The 18,838-nt window shown below is 34.1% G+C and overlaps 2 protein-coding genes across 2 annotated transcripts; both read left to right on the top strand.

Moving 5' to 3' along the window:
* The first annotated feature begins 444 nt into the window (after positions 1–444).
* On the top strand, positions 445–2,170 carry LOC133873056 (protein TERMINAL FLOWER 1-like). Its single transcript, XM_062310771.1, has 4 exons — positions 445–723; positions 850–911; positions 1,269–1,309; positions 1,764–2,170. The coding sequence occupies exons 1-4, from the start codon at positions 526–528 to the stop codon at positions 1,979–1,981; spliced, it is 519 nt and encodes a 172-aa protein (XP_062166755.1). The 5' UTR covers positions 445–525; the 3' UTR covers positions 1,982–2,170.
* A 9,005-nt stretch (positions 2,171–11,175) lies between these two features.
* On the top strand, positions 11,176–12,502 carry LOC133873492 (CEN-like protein 2). The gene is made up of 4 exons (XM_062311193.1): positions 11,176–11,505; positions 11,631–11,692; positions 11,945–11,985; positions 12,088–12,502. The coding sequence occupies exons 1-4, from the start codon at positions 11,305–11,307 to the stop codon at positions 12,303–12,305; spliced, it is 522 nt and encodes a 173-aa protein (XP_062167177.1). The 5' UTR covers positions 11,176–11,304; the 3' UTR covers positions 12,306–12,502.
* Positions 12,503–18,838: the final 6,336 nt, after the last annotated feature.

The following is an 18,838-nucleotide window of genomic DNA, read 5'->3' as shown; positions in this document are numbered from 1 at the left end:
ACTTTAAAAAGCAATTTGATCAATTTTAAATCTTATAGACCAATTTAATAAACTATTAATTAAACCTCATACGTGATACGCCTCTACAATATTTTTCTCTGCCTTCGACAAAAGAAGAACATCTATGCATTGAATGAAAACTCATTGGCTAGCTAGGAGTAAAACCACTGAAGAACCAATTCCTAGGGACCCCACATGAGAGTGAGGGGGGCCGGATTCACATACCCATTAGATTTTATAGAGGGCAAACCACTAAAGTTCTAGATGGGTCGACACGAGAGAGAGAGAGAGAGAGGTACGAAGCACACAGTCCAGTAACCTTTTTAATTTTAGATGTCCTATATTCTATTCTTCTATACTTAATCTCAAGCCATGCACATTCGATCTCAAATTAATGAATTGCATGGAACTTTAAAGTAGTATAAATATGCTGCTTCTACTTCCATACCCAATAACAAACTCCAGAGTTATCATCTCATACAATCTCAGGGGTTCACTTCTAGCTCTCCTTTTCTCCCTCCTCCAATGGCAAGAACATCAGAACCTCTGATTGTTGGGAGAGTCATAGGAGATGTTCTTGATTCTTTCACGCCAACCATGAAAATGTCTGTCACTTACAACAACAAGCAAGTCTGCAACGGGCATGAGCTCTATCCTTCCTCAGTAACCACCAAACCTAGGGTTGAGATTCAAGGAGGCGATATGAGATCTTTTTTCACACTGGTATACTACTGGAACTCCCACTTTCCTTCTCATTTCTCTTTCATCATTAAAATGTTGCTTTATATCTCTATTATTAAAGTCTTCTTGATCTTATTTGCACCTCGTGCCCCATCCTTTGTATTTCAGGTCATGACTGACCCAGATGTTCCTGGCCCCAGTGATCCTTATTTAAGGGAGCACCTTCACTGGTACCTTGATCCATATCCAACAAAAAACTACATTAAATGACAAATAAAAATGATTTCAGAGAACCAGATCATATGAATCATTTCTATTATAGAAAACTGTAGATTAACTTTGTGGCACTAGAACATATATATTTGTTTATATCTACTCCTATATATATATATATATATAATCAAGATTACTAGTTCTAAATTAAATTAAAACTTCAATCGAAAAGGCAAACCAATATGAGAATATATATATATATATATATATATATATATATATATATATATATATATATATCAATGCTTTTTGCAAGATATGTATATAAAATACGATCGATAGAGAGAACTAACAGTTTGAATAACATGTTACAGGATAGTCACAGACATCCCAGGCACAACAGATGCCACATTTGGTATGTTCATGACTCTGTTCCAAATAAAGAAAAAGAGAGTTACAGAGATGGATTAAAATCCTATCTATTCTCAAATTACGTAATTTTTGTTGTTTTTAAGTATCTAAATGCTTGAAAAATGTCACTTATTAAAAATGTAGCATGTTAAAGTTGAAAATTGAATATAGTTTTTTCAAATTATTGTTTTGTATGTTGTAAAAACAATTTGAGCAAAAAACTGTCTTTTAATTTAATGAAAAATAAATATTTCTGCAAAAATGAAAAATAAAGCTTTTTGAGAGAAAAATTCTTTATGGCTGACTCAATAACCTACAACATTTTTTATAAGTGACTTTTTTAAGCGTTTCGAGATACTTAAAAAAAAAAAGCTTAAATTGTGTAATTTGAAAATCTAAAATTAAGAAACAGGATACTGATTGTAAGTTGCTCTTTTGGCGGGTTTTGTATATGACAGGAAGGGAGGTTGTAAGCTACGAGATTCCAAGGCCTAATATAGGGATCCACAGGTTTGTGTTTGTTCTGTTCAGGCAGAAACGCCGGCAGTCAACAAACCCCCCTTCTTCCAGGGATCACTTCAGCACCCGAAGTTTCGCGGCTGAAAACGATCTCGGCCTCCCAGTTGCTGCTGTTTATTTCAATGCACAGAGAGAAACAGCCGCAAGAAGACGCTGATTGAAGCCCAAAAAACTCCATGTTATTGCAATCTAGCTATTAGAATAAAAAGCAGAGTTATCAGCTGCTTTGTTCATGTGTTATTTAGAATATCTCTTTTCTGAATCTATTCTCTACATATATATGTAACTAAAATAACTTGAAGAAAAAGAACGTACACTTGCCTGTTTGTGTACGTTGACGCTGTCATTGTTAGCTTTCTGTTAAAAGCGCAGCTGATGAATTTGTGACCGTATTGCTGTCTAGACTTAATAATTAGTATCATGTGTATATACTTGTGAAAATAAAGGAGGGAGTTGCGTTATATTTTCAATATATAGGAGAATCATATTAAGGAATTAACGTGGACCAACCAAATGTGCAAGACTCGTGCCAGTTTAGGGTTTTGGCTTCATTAGTGTTGCGTAGTTCAAGCTTGAGGAAAAAGTAAGGGCATGGGAATCATATCAGGCTATCATTTCCCACCTTTCCTTTTTCTGAACTCAAAGCTGTCAGGGAGACCTTTTTTTGACTCTGGCAGTTAATAACTTAATTACCTAGCTAGCTAGCTTAATAGTTTACTAGCTATTATACTATTTATGGGAATTGGGCTGTAAAAGCGAGCAGAAGGTACTTGTAATCATATGTTAGGGCTCGGTTCTTTAATAGGCCAACAAAATTTGAACAAAAAATTCAAGCTTGAGCTCGAATAAATTTGTATGACTTTATTTTTTAATTTATAATAAGAATATGTTAAATATTTTTGTTTTAAAAAAATATTCTTCTTCATGTAATATATATAAGTTAAATTATTGAAATTATAAGTCTGAACATAAATATAAGTAAATTTGTGTATATATAAGTAAGCTTGTGTATGTATATATATGTGTGTGTATATGAAGGTATAAATATACTATAAGATAAACATGTAAAATTGAGATTAGATTCTTTAAGATTTGAGTTAATTTCTCTAATTACTCAAACAATAAATCTTAACCATAATTAAGTAACTAATAATTAGTATTAATTTTTTTAAAAAAATTAAACAATTGTGACATTTAATTTATATATAGAATAACTAAATTAATTGAGTAGCTCGTGAATAAGTTCGATCGGGTTCATTAAAAAAATAAATGAACGAGACTTGAAAAAATTATCTGATTCGGTGATAAGCTCGAGCTCGGCTCGTGTTTGAAAAAAAATTAAATGAACCGAACCTGAACATTCAATACTTGACTCGATTCAATTACAGCCATAAAATTGAAATATATATATATATATATATATATATATATATATATATATATATATATATATATATATATATATATATATATATATATATATAGTTTCCATAAGAAGAAGGCCAGGAAATGTAACTTTTGCTCTAAATTTATTGTTCCATTTAAGGTTACATTTGGGGCAATTCATGCCTGCTATTAATTTGGGTAATATTCGTGGGGACAAACGAGATTAGCACATGTCTAGATACTACTTTGGTGCCGCACGGCCGTCATGCGCATTCCTAGTACTTGAAGCTCAAAACATGTGTTAATTATTTGAGTTTTATTCCTAACCCAATACTCTTAAAAGATCTCTTATTCTTTCAGTTTTTAATTTAATCACGTGGTTATTCTTTGTACTATATATATGAAATCTCATGCTAAAATGGAGAAAAATTATTTTATGGTTAATTAAGATTTTATTTTGTTATATAATGTAAATAAATTCTGGTTAATACCGGGGGGGGGGGGGGGGGGGGGGTGGGGACGGGGGGGTGGCAGAAGTTTGAAAATGTGAAGCTAGCATGTCACTTTCCATGACAATGACAACAAGATCGATGCCATGCATGTATATTTCAAACGTATCTTCAGTCTGTAAGGGGGCCGGGGATCATGATCCCCTGGTTTACACGTGGCTCTACTGCTGCTATACTCGAGAGGGGGCAAATTAGAACCAATATTCCTGCAATGGTTGGATATTCTTTTGCTTTTTTTCTTCTTTTTTTTTCTCCATTCTCATCATGAACTGAGTCAGAGGCTAGGCAGAGAAGTCCTGCGGGAGAAGAGGCATCAAGAATATTGACAATTGCCTGCTTGCTTATCTGTAATATATGAAGGCTTTGGAGAGAAAGTAGGCTAGCTAGGCACCTTATCGGCTTATCCAAAGTATATATATATATGATGGGTAATAGGGTGTTTTGACAGTTATGTAGGGATTTTTGTTTTTCTACTTCCACTTGAGCATGCCGTAGACTTTACACACTCTCTCGTTAATCATGATTTAACCACTACTCATGCATGTAGCAAGTTTTAGGTTCAACAAGTTTTACTATACTAGGTGAAAATATAAACAAGACTCCAAACAATACCTAAAAGGGGAAGTTAAATAGGTGTATGACGATATATTACGAAAATAAAAATTTAATCAACCACAAACAAATAATTACGAAAATATAAAAAACAATAAAGCAATTGATATAGATATTTGGTGGCGAAGTGGAAACTCTTTGAACTCAAAGAGAAAAACCACTTCGGAGTAGCCAACCCAGGAAATCAATCAAATAACGAAGAATCAGCGAACTACAAGATGTTAATACTCACAAAACTTTTACAGTCGTCACACTCTTGAATTACAACAAATGACCCACTTGTCTACTTCTCTCCCAGAACCTCTGGAGATCAGTTCTTCTTCTTGATCTCCTTAACCGGAACTCCGGTTGGCTTCAATTGTTCAAGGTCGATGGTTAAACAATAATCAAAACTCTAAGAGAGATTTAACATTAATAATCCAGGTCTAAAACCCTATCTTATCACACTGAATTTTAGAGTAGAATCATTAGTAAAGTCGTGCCTGGAAGTCCATTTAAATAGACATCTGAAGAAAACCCGGCCAGTTCGAGTTGGAATAGGATTTCAAAAAAAATCGTCTAGATTTTTGATCCTATATTGCCGGGCGATTTTAGCATAGTAAATGTCCGAATTAACTTATTTTAGAAATATTTTTGTTGCCTTTTGTATTAACTTTCCAACGTACACCACTAATTAATTTTACCTCAATCCAATATTTGAGCCAAAAGTTATGGTTAAAATATAAAGATGTGCTCAATTTGAAATTGACAAATCCGATTTTAACTCCACTTAATAAAATTCTAATTTGCTCATTTTCTTGATTGATTAGGTTTAACCACATCTTCTAAGTCTTTCAATTTGAATTGAATTCAGTATTGAATAAAATTCTTCACGGACTTAACTATAATAGAATAAAACTTACAACCAAATAAATTTTAATACCGAATTTAATTGCCAATACTAAAAACCTAACACGCTAAGAAACCATCGATGTCCCAAATTAAAACAAAGAATCACGTATTCCTTGTGAGTTCTTACCCCATCTGCTCTTTATGTATGTAACAAGGATTTGCCAAAACTGGCAAGCCACCCCTCCTAGCCTAAAGTTGGGTACTCCCCACCCAAAATTCAGTGGGCTATTTGGACACCTATGACCAAGCCCAAAGAAGTATATATGTACGTACACATGAAGCTTGATGAAATTCCTCAACAGTATTTGAGCCTAACTGATTAAGTCGAATATATATATACCAAGTGCCATAAGACGAATTAGCCCTAGCCCAACTTATTTTGAAAATCACAGGGCTCCAACGGAGTGAGTCTATATGTATATATATCATGCAAATGCACGCTTCAATTCTTATTGGCACTTCCATTTTTTGACACAAACTCAAGGGTACGGCTTATTGAGATAAGAGTTACAAGCACTCAAGAGACAAGAGTTACAAAAGAAGTTAGAACAATTAGATAAACGACAGTTCTCACGACAGAACTCAAGGGAGTACAAACCAATATTTCCTTAATCCATATATGTATATGGAAAATGACTCATCTTCCAATATTGCTACAACACCCACTTTAAGAACCCAAACAAACCTGCCTCTTCTTTGTTTATTGAGTTCTTATAACTCTAACTTGTCTCTTGAGTGCTTGTAAGTCTTGTCTTAATACGGCTATGTAGGTTGTGAGGGATCGGGATCCGTTGCAAGGTCTCGACGGGATCACTTGTTTGAGTAGGTGCTTAAGTGAATAGAAATAATAAATTTAATCATTTAATCAATATTTTAACATCAACCCATTAATGTTTGAGCTCAAACTCATCTTTAATAAGTGAAACAAAGCACGTGAAATTAATGTTTAATTGAAATGAGAGGTGAATGACGGAGACAAGACTCAATCTCGAGATATTTGCTTTGATACCATATTAAATCATGAATTATCCTAAAATTTTAAACTTAAAAGAAAAATTAAATTTAATCATTTAATTATCACTTTAACAACCAAAAACTTCAGATATATGAGAAGCATACAATTGGCAAGAAGTCCATTTCCAGTCGCTGTGAAATAGCTATCCCGGTAATGTGGTGGGGGATGCAGTTCACGGCCTCGAGATTGATCTCGAAAAGCTCTTCATCTTCCATGTCTACTAAACCTTAATTAATTTATTAGATGTATCATGGTCTCGGTAGGATCTTCTTATACAATATGAGAGAGAGAGAGAGAGAGAGAGGGGTTTTAGAATATAAATCCATAATAAAATGGAAAATTGAATAGAAAGTGGAAGAAAGAAAAAAAAAAATAGAGATAATAATTTACGGGTGATTCAGTATTAGATACCGATATCCATCACTGGGGAGGAGCCCAATAAGGCTACATTGTGTTCTTATATATTCTTGATGAAATTTACACTCCAAATAAATTTTATTTATAAGAGAATTGAGGTAGCTAATGAGAATAAAGATAAGTATGATAATCAATTCCAATTTTCACATTCATGAAAGTCCAAGGTGGCAATTTGAATTTTTTAATTAAATTGTCAGTAGAATTGGGAAAGTTAGTTTCCAATATGCTCCAACGTCAGTCTGAATTAAAGATGAGAAGAATATGAAAAGTCTTAAATATAAAAATTTAATTAGTAATTTTGCATCTCAAAGAAAGAGAACAATTATTTTTTTAAATAAAACTAAAATATTAATATTAATTTTAAATATTATCTAATTAATATTTAAATATAAAAAAAATACTATTACTTAAACTTGTCGCCTAATTAGAGCACTCACATTGGGCTAAAAGGTTATTTTGGCTAGTCCTGTAACAAAAAATTCTAAACAAGGCTCCACATCCGGCTAGTCAAAATAGTTAAGAATTTGTTGAACTGCTATACTGCTCAACAAATTTGCTGAGCATTGTAGCTAACAATGTATAATTTATATTAATAAAAAAAATTAATATGGTTCTCTCTCTTCTTGGGAATAGTAAAAGTAGATAAAAAAAAAATTTTAAATGAAAATATGAAAGTCGATAGCTAAAATGTTAAGCTTGGATGTAAAGCAGCCTTACCAAAATAGCTTTTTAGCTATTTTGGTTAGGGGTGTAAATCCGGACCGATTATAACCGGTTGGGAAATCGGCTCCGAAAAACTGGGTTGGTACCTGGTTATTTGTAACCGGATACCCAGGGCCGAAGCCGGGTGGTTATGATCGGGTAACCGGCTCCGGGGCTATTAATTTGTTAAAAAAAAAAAAATTACCACCCCCCCCCCCCCCCCCCCCCCCCTCTCTTTTTTCTAGTCATTGGACAATAAACCATTTACTCCAAAGAGAGAATAGTAATAAGGAAAAACAAAGAACTTTGGCACTTATAAAGCTAGAGGGAGTATAGTATAGTCCTGACAGAAGAACCCAAGTCGATCCCTGTGATGTTACAAACTGTTTCTGTATGTGTATGTGTATTGTTACACTGGAGAGAAGAAAATTTGTTAACATGAATAAAAAAATAAAAAAATCAAATCAAATTTTAAGAATTAAACGAAAATAAATTAATTTCGCAAACTTACATGACATTCAGATCCCACCAATTGCTAGTGGCATGACTGAAGTTCTTTCATTTTAGAAGCAAGGCGAGAGTTCAGCTGCACATGCAACAATCAATATAATGTTTAAGCAAGGATAAACAAATGAGAGACATTATCTGGTACATCAACAAAGAGAAACAGCTTTGGTCCAAATGTGTACAACAGAAACCATTAAAAGCATGAACCAAGAAATGTGATTAAATCCACCGTGTACTACACCTTTACATGAAAAAGACCAAAAAAAAAAAAAAAACAGAAAGAAAGAAAGTAGCAGAAGGTGTTAAAAGCAGAAGAAAACGATATCAAACAGATAAAGTTGAGATGAATTAAAGGCAGAAGAAACAATACACATACAGAAACAGTTTGTAACATCACAGGGATCGACTAGGGTTTTTCTGTCAGGACTATACTATACACCCACTACCAAAAAAACTAGATTTCTGGACAGCTTTTTTATAAACGGTTTCTAAAACCGCCTAGAAAAAAAATTTACAAACTTTTTTTTGAAACCGTCAGAGAAAAAAAGAAGTAGGGACGGTTTAATAGAACTGTCATTAAAAACACAGACAGTTTGAATAAAACCGTCCGGAATTAGAAAATTCCAAACGGTTTGAAGATAACCGTCCATAACCTAGTTCTAAAATTAGTAAAAATCGTGTGAATGCATCCATAAATTTCTAGCTTAGGATCTCTCTCTCTCACCCGGCCAGCGGCCCTCTACCAACCTATCCTCTGGCGCTCTCTCTCACTCAGTCCGGCACTCTCTCTCTCTCTCTCCCTCTCTCTCTCTCTCTCTCGTACTCAGTCCAGCCCCTCTCTCTGTCAGATCGAGAAAACGCCTGCCCACCCTCACCTTCTCCGACGACACCCGACGAGTCCCAGCTAGCAACCCCGGGAGCCACACCCCCGACGCCCGGTGTAAAGGTTATTTTTAAATTTTTTTGCTATTTTTTTTCCCTTTTAAATTTGTAATTAGGTTGGTGATTTGCATATTATGGACTTTAATTAGGTTGGTGATTTGCATATCACCTTCAATATGCTTTGTTGATCCTATCAGAGATGATCTGCTGGATTCTATTTAGTGTCATTCTTTTTCTTCGCTTGGGATATGGAAAATTTTATTTCATGAAAGAAGAATGCTTGAGTTTCTTGAAGTAGCCCGTGTGGGGAAGATTAATCATGGGTTGGATCCCGACTTTGACCCGTATTCTCTTACGGGCATATAAAATATGACATTAAGCCTAATATCAGGATTGTTGACGGAGATCTCGTGGGCTCTTTTGAATGAAACTTTGGCCGAAAATCATGATTTAGCTTGAATTTCCCTCTAAGATCGTAACATATGAACTCTGATAATTTATAGTTTCTATATGTATGTAACTTTGATAATTTATAGTTTCTTTTTCATATATGAAAACACACATCAAGGCGGTTATATTATAATCATTAGTTGTTATTAGTTTTCACCTTGCAACATGTTAATCATAGTCTCATCAAGATGATTCTTACCTAACAATTTGGGATTTGTATACCTATTGCAGCAAACACTAGAAGCATAAATGAACAAGCTAAGATGGTTGAAGCAAGCAACGCACACAAGGCCGTAAATCGGATTCTCTTTTGGGCTTGCATGCATTGATGATTATGGGTCATGGAAGCTAGTAGACTGTTGTTGTGAAGAGTTTGAATTTGGAAATAGATTTGGATTTGGATTTGGATTTGGATTTGAATTTGAATTTGGGATTTTGGAAATGGATTTGGAATTTTGTAATTTGGGATTTGGAATTTTGTATTAAGTATTTTTTTTTTAATTATATATATTTTTTTAAAAATAACAAACCGTCTAGAAAATTACAAGTTTTCATATACATTATTCTGGACGGTTTGGACCAAAAAAATTACCGACCTATTCTCCTAAACGGTTTGAAACCGTCTGGACCTTTTTCCAGACGGTTTTTTCCAATTTCTAGACGGTTTGAAACTGTCCAGAAATCCAGTGTTTTTTTTTTTTTTTTGTGTGTGTGTGTGTGTGTGTGTGTGTGTGTGTGTAGTGACCCTCTAGCTTTATAAGTGCCAAAGTTCTTTGTATTAAGCTGTCGTGTTTTTGTGAATTCAGCTATAAGTTTCTGGTTTGATACCTGTTAAAATTAGTTTAGTATTTGAGCAACCCGGTCAGGATAACCGGTTTTTAGCCGGGTAAAAACTGGATATCCGGGGTCCCCGGTTAACCGAAGTACCAGTTCCGGAGCCGGTTGTTGAAAATTAATAATCGGGGACCCCGGAGCTGGTTCCCGGTTATTGTGTAATAACTGGGAACCGACTCCGGGTTTACACCCCTAATTTTGATGAGACAATTTGGTGAAAATATACAAATACCACTCCCAACAGCCTCACTACTATAACGAAAAAAAAAAAAAAAAAAAAAAAAAAAAATTGGTGAGTGAACAGTATTCACCAACAATAGTTAATATTATTCACTCACCAAATCATTAAAAAAAACTATAAAAATTTGGTCATTTCTCTCTCTTCGGTTTTTTTTTTTTCACGAACAACTTTGTTTCGTTCTACAATGTTTTAGGCTAAAAGTGTATTTTTATTTTCTCTTAAACTATAATATTTCCACACTTTAGATATCCAGTGCCGTACAAATAATTTATTGTTCACATATTCCAACAGATTTTGTGGAATTGAAGGCGTATGTTTGGTTAGCATTTTATTTTTGATTATTTTTTAAAAATATGTTTGGGTAGGTTTTTTAAATTCAAATTCTACTCAAGTTTTATCAAACTTTTTTCAATTTTATCTCAGGTTCTCTAAACCACCCAAAACATAATTTTAAAAAGTAATTTTTCTCAGTATTCGCAATTTTAGTTATTGTAAAGAATAATATAATATATTGCAAATTTTTTAAAAATATGACCATTAGAATAAGACAAATATTCAAAAATATAACTGTTAAGAAAAGACAAACATTCAAAAAAGATTAAATAGAAAAAGAATAAAGAAATATAAAGAAATATTATTTAAATATAATAATGATAGTAAATAGTTAAAATGACAAAGCTGCTAAGAGTACATTAAAAAATGACTCACTGGAATAAACAAACATAATTTTTAAACATTTTGACTTGTAAAATTTGGTAAGGCTAACTATTAGGAATAGTCTGAGCCTCAAAATGCGCCGGCCCTAACGACCTCCCCATATTCTATTCTTCTATACATAAAAATATAAGGCCACATTGTATCTCAAAAGAGTCAGGCCAGGTACGTACTCTATGTTAAGAGAATAGACACTCTAAACCAGTATATATAGGCTGCTTCTACTTCCATGCCCAATAAATTATAAACAACTCCAGATCGAGAGTTATATATATCCAATCTCAGGGGTTCACTTCTCTCCGTTTCTCCCTCGTTGATCAATGGCAAGAATTTCAGAACCTCTGATTGTTGGGAGAGTCATAGGAGATGTTCTTGATTCTTTCATTCCAAGCATAAAAATTTGTGTCACTTACAACAACGACAAGCAAGTCTGCAAGGGGCTTGAGCTCCATCCTTCCTCAGTAACCACCAAACCTAGGGTTGAGATTCAAGGAGGTGATATGAGATCTTTTTTCACACTGGTATAGTACTACTGGAACTCCCCCTTTCCCTCTTATTGCTCTTTCATCATTATTATGTTGCTTTATATACCTCTATTATATATATACACTAAAGTCTTCTTGATATATATCCTTCTGTATTGCAGGTCATGACTGACCCAGATGTACCTGGCCCCAGTGATCCTTATTTAAGGGAGCACCTTCACTGGTACCATAATCCATGTCCAACAAAAAACTTAATAGACAAATAGAAATGATTTCATGCACATGATCTGTTAGACACTTAAGCATGCAAAGACAAATGAGAATTAAGTTTTGCGTAACTGTTGCAATCTAAATTAAATTGAAACTTCAATCGACAAAAGCAAACCAATATGATTGAGAGAATTGAAATAAAATATATATATATATATATATATGATAGACAGAAGTAGCTAACAGTTGGAATAACATATTACAGGATAGTCACAGACATCCCAGGCACAACAGAAGCCACATTTGGTATGTTCACTGTATTCCAAATAAAGAAAAAAAAGAGAGTTATAATGACAGGGTACTGATGCATGTATAAGTTGTTCTTTTGGCGGGTTTTGTATGTGGCAGGAAGGGAGGTTGTAAGCTATGAGATTCCAAAGCCTAATATAGGGATCCACAGGTATGTGTTTGTTCTGTTCAGGCAGAAACACCGGCAGTCAATAAACCCACCTTCTTCCAGGGATCACTTCAACACCCGAAGTTTCGCGGCTGAAAACGATCTCGGCCTCCCAGTTGCTGCTGTTTATTTCAATGCACAGAGAGAAACAGCCGCAAGAAGACGCTAATTAAGTAGTACTGAAGCTAGCCGAAAGAACTCCATGCTAGCTAGTGCAGTAGAACTCTAGCCAGTAGAATAAAATTAAAGTGGAGTTCACAGCTAATTAAGGCTTTGTTCATGCGTTAGAATATCTCTTTTCTAAATCATGTAACTAAAATGACTGGCAGAAAAAGTATCAACTCGCCTGTCTCTCATGTACGTTGACGCTGTCATTAATTGTTTGCTTTCCATTAAAAGCTAGCTAGCTGAAGCATTTGTGACGCTATATATTAATGCTGTCTAAATTAACTTAATTAGATGAGGCTCAAATTAGCATGCAAGACTCGGTTTAATTTGTTTGCACAAGATTCAATTACCAACCACTTTCTTATTCATCATTTATTTTAGAAGTTTATAGGAAATGAAAGATTAGTGCTAATTAATCATTTAACTTATTCTAACAGTACTCTCCTTAATGTGTGGGTTCAAACTCCTAATTAAGAAGTTATGACAAACACATAAAATATTTAATTGACATGAGAAGTGAACAGTTAGCGGAGACAAGATTCGAAGTACTCATTATATATATATTTTTTTTTATATCATGTTAAACCATCACTTATCCCAAAAATTTAAACTTATAAAAAATTATAGACTTAATATTTAAATTATACTAACACTAATTGTATATACTAAATTTTTAACGATATGTGTAATGATTTTTTATATAAACTGATGTTGATGCTTTTTTTTTGCCTTTTATTGTATAGTGTTGGAACTTTAATTAATGTGGGTGACGTATTTCTGTGTTTTAGTTGATCTCTATGATCAGGTGACTACAGGTGCTAAAATCAAAGGCAAGCCAATTATATAAATAAAATTCATCTTTTTTTAAAAAAACAAATGGTTCAAATTTATCAACGACAACATACTGTATCGTCACTGATAAGGATTTATCAGCAACGAGGTCTTTTAATTTTGTCGCTACTAATAACTTATCATCGGTATCGATATGTTGGTTAATTTAGGTTCTTACGCTATTTGCTACGACTTCAAACATTATCAACAACTATATATCATTACCATGCAGTGGCGACATTCATTAAGGTTGTCGTTGATAACATTTCTCAACGAAATAATTATGACATACGATTTATTAGCAACAATTTTTTTAGACTTTTGGCCGTCGCTGAAGACAATGATTGTTGTAGTGATCATATGTCCATATACTTGTGAAAGATGAAGGAGGGAGTTCTTATATTTTAATTCAAATTTTCAATAGGAGAATCATACTGAGGAACGTGAAACCAACCAAATGTGCAAACCTGTCCAAGCTTTTGATTGGTACCAATTGAGATTTTTGGCCTCATTACTAGTACTGTTATATATATAGTTCAAGCTCGAGGAAAAGTAAGGGCATCCGAATCACATAGGATATCATTTCGGATCTTCCTTTTGTCGGAATCTAATGTGATCAGATACTCAAAGCTGTCAGGGAGACGTTTTTTTGACTGTGGCATTTACCTTATTATTTTACCATAAATGGGAGTTTCCCATATATGGGAATTATATAGGATTCGTAAATTTTGCTGTAAATGTATTCAATGGTAGTACTGTAGAATTTTGATTGATGTAATTAGCAATCTACTTAAGCTTGTAAAGTCTCGAGAGCCTTTTTAGAGAGTGAGCCCTTCTGTAGTGTTTTGGTCGTCGGGGGAGGCTTCACGCCTTCCCCTCCCGGTGTTTGGTCTCCCCCTAGCCTTGAAGGGTTAGGGTGGTTGTTTTTGTTCTCTCCCTGGCTTGTTTTTAGAGGGTTTAGTTTTTCACTCTCAGCCCTTAAGGTTGTGGAGATTTTTGTTCCTCCCGGTCTGATTCAGTGGAGGCTGTTTTTCTCTTAGCTTCTAGCTGTCTAGCTATGGAGCTTGGTTGTTTTTCTTTCTTTGTTTTCTTTTCTAGCAGAAGGAGTTTCAAGCTACTGGTTTTGTGGTTTTTGGCGCGCGTGGTGTGTCTCCGGCGAGGCGTTTCTGGCTGTGCTTTATCAATGTGGTTTTTTCTTTGGTGCTATATCTATGCGTTTTGGCTCGGATTCATGCGACACGTGCCTCCCTGTGGTGGTTGCCGGCCTCCTTCGGTCCGGTAGTCACACACTGTGGCCGTGTGGTTCTCCCCTGTTTGGTGCGTGGCCAGCAAGCGCCGGGGAGCTTTCTCCCTGGTCTTGTGCGTGAGGGTCATGAACCACTTCTCCGGTCTCAATTGGTGATGATTTTGGCTGCTGGAGGGTGTCTGCTACGAGGGTTCCCGGAGCTAGTGGTTGTGGATTTTTCTGCTTTGTATATTCCCTTGTGTCTATTGTTGTTCACAATGTGTCTACTTGTACTGCATAAATGTTTCATGAGCTTATTTGTTGTCTGTGATAGACTAGACCTGCCCTCTTATCTTGTTTAGTTTGGGCTTAATTGTATAGAGAGGCTCCAATTGGTGTCCTTGTAATATTTGTATATTGTGTTTAGGCATCTGCTTCAAGTCAAGTTTGGTTTCTGACTTAAGGTTTAAGGGGGTCTTATACCTCTATCCTTGTATTCGTCTTTGGGCACTTTCAGTAATATATGGTAGCACATATTATCTTGTTCAAAAAAAAAAAATCTACTTAAGCTTGTACTAACAATTAAATTACCACAACATTCCAATTGCGTACTAGTTATTAGATCAACCATTTAATTAGGTACTAGTTATTAGATCAACCATTTAATAGGTAGTGATAATTAATGATAATGTTGCATGCATGTTGAACGTATAACCAAGTTTAGTCAACCAACGCCTCTAAATTAAGTAGAGACAGTCAGAAACTTGTCAGAAGTTGCCAGCGGTAGAGTTTTTCAATGCCTAAATTAGCAAATGAAATGGTGTATCTCTCAAGAGCATAGAGCTAAAGTGTTTTGGAAAGTTAATGTATGAGAATTGTGTAGTGGTTGTACTTGGAATAGTCGTATTACCTCTCCTTATGCGGAGCATCCACTGATGGGTATGGCCTTAGCTAGGTGCCCTGCTGGATTCTGGGTTTACTGGCATGTATGGATGTAAATAAACTAGTCCGTTCGACAACCCACTCGATACATGCTTAGTTTAGCCCGATTTAAACTCGAACTCGAGCTCGATATTGTAGAAACTCGCTCGTTACTGTAAAAACCCGCTCGATTAGTAAGTGATACATACTCGACTCGCTCGACAAAAATCGATAGGGACTCACGAGCTCAACTCATTTAAAGCTCGACCGGATTGCTCGTCAGGCTCGTTAGTCCGATTCGTTAGTTCGTTCATATCTTTTATATATAACTAAAAATGAGTTATATAAATTTAAGTATATATATTAGTAATTAAGTAATATATGTTATATATGTTACTTAATATTTATATTTGTGTGTATTAGTTAACATACTAACTAGTTAGTTCATAAACTAACATATTATCTAGTTTATTAACATATACTAAGTAAATGTAATTAACTGTATGTTATTCGATATTTTTTTTTATATATTTTATATATATATATATATATACACACACACAATAAATAAGCATATAATATATATTGTATTATGTATTAATTATAATACTTTGATAATAGTATTTAGTATGTTAAATTAACATATTAAGTTATTAATAGTTAGTATGGAGGTTGTTCACAAACTTATGCTTGAACTCTGCTTTGATCACACAAACGAATGTCATTCTCAACGAACTCGAGCTTGAACTCAAACTCGCCCGAGTTTTAAATGAGTCGAGCTTGAACACGCATTTTATAGCTCAGCTCGAATTCAAGCTCGACTATTTAAGCTCGACTTATAAACGAGCCAGTCTTGAAATCTTAAAACTCGACTCAACTTGACTCAACTGGATCACATCCCTACTAGCATGTTATGTTCTTAACCACGTACATTCAATGATGGATTCTATGTTCACGGGGGGTATGGTCATAGCTAGATTCTTCGTCTGAAATCATGGGTCATAGCTAGATTCTTCGTCTGAAATCATGGGACAGTTGGACTGAAACTATAGTGTGGTCATTCTCTATGCTACTATCTTTTTAGGGTGCGTTTGACATTTCGATTTTTTTAAAAATGAGATTTAGAAATGCAGAGTGAACTCCAAATCACAAGCAATCGAGTGTTTTTTTGAAAACGCATAATTTTAAATGTTAAATTACGATTTAAAATGCAAACTGTAATTTTGACAAAAGCTTAACTCCGTTTTTAAAAATCATGTTTTAAAAACACTATTTTTATATCGCACTTTTTGAAATTGTAAAATCAAACCAACCACGGTAAAAAATTTCTAATCTAATCTGATACCGTTCCATATCGTACTACCCAAACTTCTCCTCATGGCTGGAATTTCAATCCAACCAACGACCTATCAAGGCTCCTACAAATTATTTGCACCTCACTCCGACAATTTCATAATTTCGCAGTCAGAAAAATGTCATAAGGCCCTGCAGTTGCACCAGTTCCCAATTATTTGCATCCCATGCTTGGGGGTGTTTGTATTTTTTGATATTAAAATTGGTGTTTGGGAAGTGATTATCGAATGTGTTATAGAGTCTATTTGCTAATATGTAAAATGTTGACCCATTACTTTGCTTATTGAATTTAGAGAAACGTTATTTTTGTATTCATACATCTCCGTACACTTTTTTAATTAAATTAACTGTTTGATCTATGAGACCGACCCACATTAATTTAAAAACAGATATATATAAAAAAAAATAATAATAATAAATAAATAAAAGTACCGAGATATGATGTACATATTAGTACATGTTAGACAAAAGAAAATATTTGATCTGGATTTGTTGGGAGAAGGGGGGGCCAGAAACTTTGAACGTGCTGAGCACGTCACTTCCTTGACACATGACAACAAAAGATGCCATGTATTCTAACAACATGTTTATAAGGTGGGGGTCATGATCCCCTGGTTTACACGTGGCTACTGAAGAAATTATACCCATTTTTTTTTTTTATTATTATTTATTTATTTATGCTATTTTCTTGGTTCCTACTTAATTCCTACCTCCTGCATTAGTTTGTTTTTATTTTTCATGGTTCTCAATTCTCATCATGAAGTGAGTCAGAGCAGGAGTAATCCTGTGGCTGTGGGAGAGGCATCCATACGAAACGTGACAATTGCCTGCCTATCTGCAACGAAGGCCTTGGAGTTGGAGAGAAAGTACGCACAATATGCTGAGTATATTCGACAGTACGATGGGCAATGAGGGTGTTTTTTTAGGGATTTTTTGTATTTATGTAATAGGGATTTCTTTGGCACCAGTACAAACGACCCTACCAGTTTGGGGTACACTTCCCACTTGAACATGCCCTAGACTTTTCATAATTCATTTACCCACTACTCTTGTGGCCAGGGCCGGCGGATCTATTCTGTGGCCGACATGTGTTAGCAAGGTGTAATATTTTTTAAAAAAACTTTTACATAAAAGCAATTTTTTTTTTTTTTTTTTTTTTTAAAGATTAACCCTCGAATATTTATAGCTTACGTATAGGAAAACAAATTTAATGGTTGATCATAAAAAAAATAAATAAAAAAAAAGTAGTCAAAATTGTGTAAGAATTGTGTAAAAAACATTACTCCTATGTTGAAATACAAAATTATTAATTAAATTTTTATATTCAAATTTGTCTATATTTTTCTTTGCATCAATGATGTTGGAATACATTGAAGACAACAACTATCTATGCTCTACTGACAATTTAATTAAAATTGACTTTGCCAACTTGCTTGGAGAAAGTTATATATGCATGATGACTACATGTATAGAGTCAATAAATTTCTATTTTCGTTTCTATATATTTTTTTGAAGGCCGTAATATTTTAAAATTATTATTTTTACCATAATTGAGGACCTTAATTAGAGATTTTAACCTTTTACCATAGTAGAGTTTTAAAACTTTGTTTTGGAAAGTATCTTTATTGTACAATTATTAACCAGAGGCCTTAATTAGATACTATTTATTAACTTTTTACCATATTAGAGTTTTAATATTTTTTTTTTAAGGAAAAAATATTATTGTTCAATTCTTAATTGGGGGTCTTAGGCAACTGCCTAAATTACCTAAGGATTGAGTAGGCATTGCATGTAGCAAGTTTTATTGTACTAGGAAACCACGGCTATCCGAAAACAAAAGAATAATTTTTTTACCAAACTGGTTTGGAAAAAACTGCATTTCTCTAAAATGACATGCATTTTAAAAAATACGTTTGAGAATTATATGCTCTTATAATAATGCAGGTGAGGATTACATTTATTTTGAACAACTATTAATTTAATAGATAAAAAATATGTATTATAAACTACATTTTTATTATAAAACTATCCCACAATATTATTGACATGACAATTCCAAACCAAATTGAAACCCAACTTTGAGGTATACACATGAAGCTTGATGAAATTCCTCAACAGTATTTGAGCCAAATTAGGCCGAACATACCAAGTCCAAGTCTCTGGACTCAAGCTATAAGAAGACCCACTAGCCCAACTTATTTTAA

Source organism: Alnus glutinosa, chromosome 7 (genome assembly GCF_958979055.1).
Source record: "Alnus glutinosa chromosome 7, dhAlnGlut1.1, whole genome shotgun sequence".
NCBI lineage: Eukaryota > Viridiplantae > Streptophyta > Magnoliopsida > Fagales > Betulaceae > Alnus > Alnus glutinosa.
The sequence above is the reverse complement of the archived record's forward strand: the minus strand, read 5'-3'. Positions and strand labels throughout refer to the sequence as shown.

What these genes read in the sequence shown, in the direction of transcription:
- LOC133873056 (XM_062310771.1), top strand. Translation starts at nt 526, where the DNA reads ATGGCAAGAACATCAGAACCTCTGATTGTTGGGAGAGTCATAGGAGAT. An exon ending in TTAAGGGAGCACCTTCACTG is followed by an intron (nt 912 to 1,268) that starts GTACCTTGATCC and finishes AACATGTTACAG; the next exon opens with GATAGTCACAGACATCCCAG. An exon ending in CACAACAGATGCCACATTTG is followed by an intron (nt 1,310 to 1,763) that starts GTATGTTCATGA and finishes TGTATATGACAG; the next exon opens with GAAGGGAGGTTGTAAGCTAC.
- LOC133873492 (XM_062311193.1), top strand. Translation starts at nt 11,305, where the DNA reads ATGGCAAGAATTTCAGAACCTCTGATTGTTGGGAGAGTCATAGGAGAT. An exon ending in TGAGATCTTTTTTCACACTG is followed by an intron (nt 11,506 to 11,630) that starts GTATAGTACTAC and finishes TCTGTATTGCAG; the next exon opens with GTCATGACTGACCCAGATGT. An exon ending in CACAACAGAAGCCACATTTG is followed by an intron (nt 11,986 to 12,087) that starts GTATGTTCACTG and finishes TGTATGTGGCAG; the next exon opens with GAAGGGAGGTTGTAAGCTAT.